Source organism: Ruditapes philippinarum, unplaced genomic scaffold (assembly GCF_026571515.1).
Source record: "Ruditapes philippinarum isolate M1 unplaced genomic scaffold, ASM2657151v2 ctg8213_1_1_1_1, whole genome shotgun sequence".
Taxonomy (NCBI): domain Eukaryota; kingdom Metazoa; phylum Mollusca; class Bivalvia; order Venerida; family Veneridae; genus Ruditapes; species Ruditapes philippinarum.
Window position 1 is genome coordinate 76852 of NW_026854178.1, and position 10649 is coordinate 87500.

Here is a 10649-nt window from a genome sequence, read left to right on the forward strand (position 1 = left end):
AGTTTTGGTTCTTCTGAAAGACAGCTGTAGGTTGTTGGCTTTTTTAACCTAAGTTTTTTTACCCTTGTGAGATTTAAATGGTTGTGTTATAAACATGATAAAGGAATACTGATCTAAGGTGTAAATTGTCCCTACTTTAATATGTATATTTTTATAATTGAAAGTGTTTTCCTTATTCTGTTTTAGTAATGAACTGACTTGTCCGGCTTAAGTTTGAGAATTGTTCATTGTTAATTTAAGAATTTTAATATCTATATTTTACAATTATGCTTTGAGTAGTATCAAAATGTTGTCAGACTTCTGCGAAGAATACAGTGCTCGGGTTGTTCTTCTTGTGGAATTTATTTGTTTCAAAATTGTGACTGGCAGGTTTAGGATCAGTTGCCATTTATTTCAAGGCTGCCAAAAGTATTGCTAAGGAGCAGTGTTCTGTAAATCATTAATTGAGATTTACAATTTAATGAGGCAAAATCATCACTATTGTCTATGTATTCTCTTGTAGTGAAATCTATACCATCATAAACGGGACCACAATGTAAGCAGTTACATCATTAGTGTAACTATGTTATTTTGTTTTTATTAGTTTATTGTAATAGGACATTTTCAGACACAGTTCTGAGATCTAAAAATTTAAAGTAAGTGTTTATATGAGTATATATAATAATATATGTAATAATAAATGACAATTTTTGCTTGTCATTGATAAAATGTTCTTTAAAACATTTTGAGATGTTGATAAAATATTCTTTGAAACAGCTTTGCCAGGAGTCTTTTTTTAATTTTGAAAGATATTGTTAAGTGTCATATTATGTTAAATATATTCTTTTTTCTCCCTCCAATTTAGTTGAACTTATATGTGTGTGCTGTACAATTCTTAAAAAAACAATTTAGAAAGAAAAAAGTTAAATTTTGGACTTCAACATGTTGTGTTCTTTTAAGTTATTAAAAATGTGTTGTTCTTGTAAAGTATTTATTACATGTTAAACAAGAACTTTAGTAAATGAGTGCTATAATTTTATATTAAACTTACTAACCTAGTGTATATTTTGCATTTGACTTACTGGCACTGTGACCTAAATGCCATTTATTATGAAGTTGACCAATTATGAAAAACCTAACCTACTGACCCAAATGCCATTTATTATGAAGTTGACCAATTATAAAAAAACCTAACCTACTCACCCAATTATATTGAGCTGACTAACAACCCCAATTTTAACAAGTTGACTTACTGATCCAATGTTTTACAAGTTGACCTACTGATCCAATTTTTTACAAGTTGACCTACTGACCCAGTTATGAAAAAGCGTACCTACTGACCCAATTATTTTAAAGGTAATTATTCTGACCAAAAAATTGCTTTTTTGTAAAAACCTAACAGATCAGAATGTGTTATGACTCATTTCTAAAAAAGGTGTTTTACTAAATATTTATTGTTGATATTTAATTAACTATATATATTATAGTAAACTTTTTTATATAGATATAAATTATTTTAGTTGATTAAAGATCTGATTTCTCAGTAGTTTAAGGTATTTTAATCTTATCTCTATTTTAATATTTGACAACTGTGAATGGTTCATGTAATTGTATCTCATATTAGTACGAAAGACCGATTGGGACATTTCAACTCATGAATTCCCGATTTCATCCGAAATTCACAAATTCTGTTTGATGAAAACATGAATTCACGAAGTTAAAATTATTACTTCAGGAAGATGAAATCGGGAATTGATGAAGTATAAATTTCCCCACCAGTCTTTCGTATAAAAGTGATAGTTATAATTTATAGTATTACTCTGTATACTTTCTTTTTATCTATTAACCTTTTTTTCGGTGCTAATAAAATAGTATGGTAATTGATTTATATGTTGTTGTTTTTGTGTTGTTAGAAATTTTTTATGGCTAGTTGCCCCATGTGAAGGGCATATTGTATGCCATGTGTGGGTGAGTGGGTAGGTGTGTGTATGAACATAGTAAATAGTGAAGTTGACAAGAGCGATAGGTTATGTGTTTTCTTTACTTAGATCAACGTGATATTTTTTCTGTTTTTGATTACCACACATGACCATGCATTTGGGAAAAATAAGAGCGCCACAATGACAATATTTAACACCTGACTTATATAGAATAAGACATATTGTATATACGTTATTCTAATGAAACTTAATTCAAGTTTTAGGGATCGTAATTAGTCACTGTTCAAGGCCCATAATTCTGACACGGATTTTTATGCCCCCGGGAGGCATATTAAAATCGAACCGTCAGTCTGTCCGTCCCACTTTGTACAGTGGTGGTCGTGTCCGCTCTGAAACTTCAGTATGCATGGAAGGATTTTTATTTTTCTTTCATATATGATATAACCATAGATGTATGGTGTGTTGCGAACAAGACTCGGGGTTTCTACCACTAAGGTCAAGGTCACTGTGGGAGTTCAGACTTTGTCCTTTTTTATGTTATATAAATATAGATGGTGGTAGTGTCCACTCTGAAACATCAGTATGATTAGAAGGATTGTAATCTTTCTTTCACATATGAAATAACCATAGATAGGTGTGTCGCGAACAAGACTAGGGTTTCTACCATTAAGGTCAAGGTCACTGTGGGGGTTCAAACTTTGTCAGTTTTAATTTTATATAATATATAGAAGTCGTGGTTGTGTCCGCCCTGAAACTTCAGTATACATGGAAGGATTGTAATTTTTCTTTCACAATGAAATAACCATAGATGTATGGTGTGTCGGGAACAAGACTCAGGTTTCTACCACTAAGGTCAAGGTCACTGTGGGGGTTCAAACTTTGTCAATTTTGATGTTAACATACATATAGGCAAAGATGGTCGTGACTGCTCTGAAACTAATTTGCATAAAAGGATCAAAGGATCAATTTTTTTTTATTTCACATATGAAATTATCATAATTGTTTGATGGGTTGCCCTTAAGACCCATGTTCCTACACTTTAGTTCAAGGTCACTGCTGAGGTTTAAATTTTTTCAATATATATTTTATACTAAGTATACATATAAATGGTGGTTGTTGTGTCCGCACTGTAACTTCCATATACATGAAAACATTAAGTCACGATAGATGGACAATGTGTTGTGAACCAGACACAGGTTTCTTTGTCTCACTTAAAGGTCACTGCTGGGGTTCGAACTTTGTCAATTTTTACCACCACACTTAACATGTAATAGTTGGTTTATAACTAGAATCCTTCGGGGGCATTTGTCACTTTCTGTGACAGCTCTTGTCTCTTTATTGTAGCCCTTTTTGACTTTAGAAAATTCTTGGTTAAAGTGTGCATTCAACATCATTCATCAAAACTACTGACGGTATAAACTTGAAACTTGATGCAAATTATATACTGGGTCATATTCCAAGGTCCATAACAATAACATGGATTTTGGCTGAATTATGGCCTTCTATGAACTAAGAAAATTCTTAGTTCAAGTTTTTAGTGCAATTTTGTTGTGATTAATGCTTCCAAGGGATCACCCTTTCTCCAGATCTCCTTTGTATCACGCTAGTTCGTCAGTATGTTATTAAATATCGTGTCAAAATGGATAAAAAATAGATACATGTACTTGTTAGAAAATGACTAGATAGAAAATATCCTTATTGAAATAAATGACTAAATTTTTTTTCTCACTTAAATATATTTTTCCGGGTATTATAACTGAAAACTAAGCATATAAAAGACCTTTATGTCACAAGATGGGCAAAGAGGATTTCAAATAATAATAGTAATAATTGAAATTAAGATTTAAAGAAAATTGCGTTAGGTGTTTAAAAATTTTTAAGTACCATCAGTGTATATTGATGCAAAGCATAAATTACTTTTTTCTGCTATTAATTAGTAGCTAGTTAATTTCAATAACCCATTTTGCAAGTATTGACATTTTTATAGGAAAATTAGATTGGAATGAAAGAGGGGGCATGAATAAATAAAAGGCGGGGCGGGGCAGGGGTAAGAGTATCAAAAGTTTGAACTTATTCACATTCTTCTAATTTGACATGTTTCGATATAGTGGTGGACATGTTCAACATCCGCCGCAAATTAGATACACGTTATTTAAAAAAGCATAATAAACACACGCACGCACACACACAGACAGACACACAGACACACACACACAGACACTAGAAATATACAACTGAACTTTATATATCAATTATACAGCCATCGTTTTTCAAAAGCGTTTTATAAAATTCGATGACATATCAGATGTACATGAGATGAAACCACATTGACCATGAAACAAATTGGAATTATGCAGGTGTCATTACATTTCAAGTTTTATTACTTTTACGCTTTTACAAAAAAAAGCAAATAATTATATACTTCGTTGAAAAGAAGTATAAAAAAGGTTATTTAAGGGGTGGCAAAAATTGACATTATTCAAAGACGGTTTTCGCGAGGTGTCGGGCAGGAGTGGGCGTGTGGGGGGCACGGTCCGATCATACTCAACGGGTCCTCGATCACCAAACTGGCCCACGCCGTTCGTGCTAGGCACCCAGATAAACGTCCGTTTGTCATCCATTTCCGCTACCGGAATTCACGTTCAAGACGCCGCAGCCGGGCGACATGAATTTTGACCGAATTTAAATATTACGTTTTGAACTTGCTCTAACAGGTTGTTTTAAATGACAATGCTTGTATGATAAGTGCACATGGTGCGATTGATGAAAATGCAATTTATTTGGTCTTTAATATAAAGGTTTGTACTTGGTTGCGATAAGTCACAAGTTTAATCCAACCGATCCTCATCTCAAATTTCTGTGGGTAAACACAGATTTTATCAGATTGATCGAACCTTTCATATTTTGCCGGTGGTCCTATGTTGCAGTGTCGTGTGGGGTTGCGTTCATTGAACGCCGCCATTCCTTGTTGATCTTGTTTTTTTTCCTATAATTTTTGCACCTTTGTTTCAATGGCGTCGAACAATAAAATCATCATTAATTATACCAAACCAAACCATAGCGAAGACTATGTATATAAAGTAATCAAAACCAAACAAAAGGAAAAGCACTTCTATAATGTTAGAAGAGAAACAATTCCACAACAGTATATCCATTCACTACCTATATTTAATCATTATTTTGAATAACAAAAATAACATTTTTTTGTAAGTGAATGGAAAGGCTTCTCAATTTATCCAGGAGTATGAGAAGAATCCATTTTGTAACCAGAATTCGCACTGTGCTGCATGATAACTGCGGAAAGGTTTTGTTTCCGTGTCAAGTTCAGCTGTGACGTCAGGATACTGCAGCCAATCAGCTGTCTCTGGTTTTCCCGTTTTAACAAATGCACCAATTTCACGCAGCATACGAGTTTCCCATTCGTAATCTCGTGCTTTACGACCATTTGGTAAGGGATAATCCATGGTCTGAAAGAAACCAAAGGTATCAATGCCATGGTATGCATATCTGGCTGGATCTGGTACACCAAAAGGTGTTGCAGTTTGTTCCTTTGAGTAATAAGTTGCCACGTAGCGATATACCGGTGACGTCATTCCGGCTGCTAAGATAGATGACAAGTAGTCCGTTCCACAGGTGACACTGATGTCAGTCATCATCGTTGTAAGCTGGTACTCGGGTGTAAGCACATTCTCAGGATAAAGCTTCAGAGCTGTGTTGGCAACGAAGTCACTAAATGTTCCAAGTCTCTTCAATACGTGGTCTCTGTAATTACTCGAATTCCATGTCCATTTCAAAGCTTCAACAGGCGCCGGTCCCAAGTCGGATTCTTGCGCCGTCGATCCTACATATGCGGTACAAATAGAGGACGTGAGTCACCAAGACGAAAACATAAGAACGGTTCATATTACTGACAAGAATGTTAAGGTAAATAAACACCACCGTATTGACAATATTTATCTTATACCTTCATGTAAAGAACTATACAAGCAAATGTGACCGGTTGAATAAAATAAACACTAAATAAGCTACAGCTACATGTTAATAATTTTGAGATTATTAGTTTTCAAATGTTTTCACCAATATTGTACAATAAGTTTTAAAAGGTAAACATGTAAAAAAAAATGATGGCAGCGAAAATAGTTGATCACTTGAATAAATCATTAAAATTAAAATATTTTGGTTGTACTTTAAATACAGTTTAGAAAAAGGACATATTAAAATTCGCTTACCAATCATAACTGGAACATCTACACCCATGCTACGTGACCACACCTCAAATGGTGCATCGAGGAGGACGTATCCTAATAAATGTAAACATATATATCAAAGACTTGTTTAAAATTTTGTTGTTAAGTAACATAAAATGCGCTGTAACATTTGAAATAAATTATAAAAAAAAGTCCAACAATTTTGAATGTGTACACTACTGTTACTTGTACCTTAAGTGTTTTTGTTACGAATATCTTATGAAAGGGAAATAGACAAGAAATAATTATTGCAATTGCTGGCTATTGAGAAAGTACAGACTATCATTTATGACCCATGTTAAGTAAGCTCCCCGAATAGCACAGGTTTGATTACGTATAAGAAGAAATTGAGATTGTATTCTACGACAAAGATATTGGAAAACTATAAGTGCTTTGTTAATCCGGAGACAACTCCTGCCGTATAAAGATTTCCGGGGAGCTTTACCCGACGCTTTGTCAGCCGTATAAAGCTGTCCGGGTAGCTTTACCGACGCTTTGTCAGCCGTATACAGCTTTCCGAGGAGCTTTACCCGATGCTTTGCCTGCAGTATGAAGCTTTCCGGGGTGCTTTACCCGACGCCTTGTCTGCCGTATAAAGCTTTCCGGGGAGCTTTACTCGGCTACTCGACGCCTTGTCTGCCGTATAAAGCTTTCCGGGGAGCTTTACCCGACGCCTTGTCTGCCGTATAAAGCTTTCCAGGGAGCTTTACCCGACGCTTTGTCTGCCGTATACAGCTTTCCGGGGAGCTTTACCTGATGCTTTATCTGTCGTATGAAGCTTTCCCGGGAGCTTAACCCGACGCCTTGTCTGCCGTACAAAGCTTCCCGATACCTTGTCTGCCGTATAAAGCTTTCCGGAGAGATTTATCCGACATGGCGTCTGAACTGCTATGATTATGGCGAGCTATTTTCATTCATCACTTGCACAACTCTCCTTCATTTTGAGCTAGATTTGATGTAATTATCATAATGTATGCAGCAAATACTTATGTCTAGAAAACAGCTGGAAGCTGCATACGGCGTGAACTATATACGGCATACTATAGATCCCGTATTAACTATTAAGGAGTAATCAGGTTTATGACCTTTATTGAATTAACTATTGTTACTATGTTTGATGGCTTTATATTTTTCTAAAGATCCAACCAGAGCTGATAAGGAAGAAAACGAACCATCAACAATAGCCAGAGCTCCGTCGAATCTTCCTTTTTCCGGTAAACCACTTTGGTCTTCCATAGCCCAGTATGGATAAACGTCCCATGGAATGTTTGTTATTACGTCAGACGCAGATAGGTTATATAAACATGTGACGTCAGTGCAGCCAGTGTTCTTTATAAAGATTTCATTGTCTTTTGATGCCTCAGCAAACGTTTTATTCATAACTGGCGAGGCGCTTATCATCCAAACCTTGTCAAATAGACCTCTACAAAGCGGTGAAGCAAGAAGAGCAATCAGCGCTGTTCCGCCGGAGCTTTGACCGAATGCCGTTACCTTAAACGTGCAAAAAAACTTCTTAAATAAGTGAATGTATGAAAAGATGAGTTATGCTTAAATATATTTAGCTGTATATAAAAAGATAAATTATTAGTTTAAAAACCTTTAAAATAATTCGGACAAAATTATCGCTATAGAGAATATGGTGCAATATTTATAATTATTTGAGGGCAAGATAGGGCGAGAATTGCCTGACCCTTTCGTTCATGTTTGCCGCGCCTAAGAAAATCTATATTCAAAGACAATATCCTATTTTTCTTTTTATTGTGTAACAAATTAACAGCCAAAATAGAACTTGATTTTTTATTCATCGAAGAGGACATTTCCCTGCATTAAATATACTTGAAATTCTTTTTGCCCATAGAATGTCAGATGAGATTATCAAATTAAATTTCCAGCCTATAAGAAAATAAGTCTACCTTAAGTTGTCAAGCTTTATAAGACAATACCTTACTCTCTCATTTTAACCTCTAAATATTATACAAGGAGACGCAATTTTAGTATTTGTGAGACAGGTGTCCAGTGGCAGTTGTCTTCGCTAAAAAGCTATTTTACTTAATTCTAATGGATGAAATGACATCACGCTAGAATTATTTATACAATATTTGAATATATCGTGAGTCTAAACACTGCTGGTAATTTAAAAGCTATAAATACCTGGCTTGGATCGCCACCAAAGTTTTGAATATTTTCCTGAACCCAACGAAGTCCTTCAATCATATCCATGAAACCATAGTTACCGGAAGTATTCGTTGGTGAACCGTTTTTAAGCCATTCTAAAGCCATGAATCCAAACGCATTAAGTCTGTAATTTATGCTGACAAATACAACATTAAGTTGTTTGGCTAAAGCTAGTGTCGGAGCGTAGCCAATATCATACTGGTTCCCGTTTCCGTACAAGAGATATCCGCCATGAATCCAAAACATTACAGGAAGTTTAGCAGACGAATTTAATGACGGCGTTAAGACGTTTACATAAAGGCAATCTTCATTTCCAATTATCTTTGAATTATTCGCTGGATCTCTCTGAACGCATGGACTTTGAAAGTTATGAGCCTTCAATGTTCCATTCCAGCAATTGTTGTTTTCCTTTCGAACCGCTACCGGAGGCCGCCATCTTAAATTTCCAACTGGTGGACTTGCGTACGGAACTCCACGGAATGAGAACCCAGCGTCTGTTTGTGACCAAATACCGTCAATCTCTCCGCATTTGACTCTAACGTTTGCTCTAGGATCTACAGGTGATAAAATAAATCCAGAAATTTCTATGAAAAACGTCCAAATAGAAAATAAAACAAGTAAATAATTACGCCAGTATTTCATGATTTTAATTCAAAAGAACTTTAAAAAATTCAATATGTGTATTAATGTTGCATGATAACCTAGTTTGGTAACCTAGCTATCAACTACACACCGTCTTAACAAAATGACCATTAAAATGTTTTCCATTTGACATTCTTTGTATATACGTAGATAAATTTACTTGTCCCACTTAGAGTCACCTTATAAATGTGTTTTCCAATTAAATATAAATATGAGTTGTCAGCAGTTTTTTTTTAAAAATCCGTATTGTTATTAGAAAATAGCTTTTCTGACATAAATTACCACTAAAAAGCATTTTCTGATGTTGGATTTGTATTGTTTTGTTTCAAACTTTGAAACTTTATTTTGGAACAGTATCATTGTTTTCGTTTATGACTTGATTCCACACACCGTAAAAACGTTCCGATCAAGTAATTACAGTGAATAACGTCGAAATCGTGAGCGGGGCAAATTAACATGTGCTTTTTTTCCTCATCACCCATTTTGGTAGATACTTTACGAAACGGATGATATATAAATCCATGTCTAAAGACAGTTTTGAAATAACATCTCTGAAAAGTCACTTTATTAATTTTTCTCTTGAATTTGCAGATGTTAAATATTTCTTATATAGGCTAAAATGATACATGTATAATGATATACAATGTTTATACAATCTGTTACGAAAGTAAGGCAAGGCAACAGTTTGAAACATAATTTAAGTGTTGATAAGAAACAGCTTTACAATGTTGTTAGAACTTAATACATACATGAGGTATTGTATTTATTTTATCAATAATACACATTCACAATAACAATTGAATAAACTTTATGCATACAGTTACACAACTTTCTAGCACAGTGGTATTTTTATTGTATCGAATTTAACTACTTTGCGTGAAATGAACCAATCTGTTACCACATTAACGTACACGTATCGCTCAATAGTATATTTCTACAGCAATTCATAATTTACAATATATTACTTTCAAGGTTGAACATTATTAGTGAAGCATAAAAAAGGTTACGATATAATCAAATAAATAGCTATGAAATGTTCTACGATTGGCATAGAAAAAAGATTCATACATATCAGGGCATATATCGTATATCTATTTAAAATGGAAAGAAAGCTTCCCAGCAGGCACATCAACGTTGTTTCAACGTTGAATTATGGTCAGATTTCAACGTTGAAATAAGGTTGGATTTATATTCGGATTTGAAAGTTGAAACAACGTTGAAATTTCAACGTTGATACAACGTTGCAGCTTCAACGTTGGTACAACGTTGAAGTTTCAATGTCATTTCAACGTTGAAAACCCACCATACTTTATTTTTTGGATATAAAGCAAAGTAACCACATTTTAACAAGATATCAAGACAATTTTAAATACTTCAGATATTTTATTTCAAAAATACAGTTCAAGTGACGCTTAAATTCACTTTAATACTTTAATATTTAAGCTACAATCTGTTTCAATCTGTTCTTCTAGATCTTTCTGGGTATGTCTAGTGTTTGAGTACTTCTTTGGCTGTCTCTTACTGCTTCTGCAAATAAAAATAAGAAGTTTGTAGTTAAAGTGACTTGGTCAATCTCAATTATACATATAATTACTCAACTTAGTGATTTGTTTTTATCTTAAAATGCTTATCTCTAAGATTTACATCATAAAACAGCATAGAATTT

General features: G+C 34.2%; 1 protein-coding gene and 1 long non-coding RNA gene across 2 annotated transcripts; both read right to left on the bottom strand.

The window, feature by feature from the left end:
- Positions 1–1163: 1163 nt before the first annotated feature.
- LOC132739273 (uncharacterized) lies at positions 1164–1448 on the bottom strand. The gene is made up of 2 exons (XR_009626970.1): positions 1313–1448; positions 1164–1256 (listed from the first exon to the last, which is right to left on the bottom strand). It is a non-coding gene; the product is annotated as an uncharacterized LOC132739273 (long non-coding RNA).
- Positions 1449–5033: 3585 nt separating this feature from the next.
- LOC132739274 (neurotactin-like) lies at positions 5034–9600 on the bottom strand. The gene is made up of 4 exons (XM_060726949.1): positions 8318–9600; positions 7339–7657; positions 6149–6220; positions 5034–5760 (listed from the first exon to the last, which is right to left on the bottom strand). The coding sequence occupies exons 1-4, from the start codon at positions 8981–8983 to the stop codon at positions 5147–5149; spliced, it is 1671 nt and encodes a 556-aa protein (XP_060582932.1). The 5' UTR covers positions 8984–9600; the 3' UTR covers positions 5034–5146.
- Between the last annotated feature and the right edge of the window lie 1049 nt (positions 9601–10649).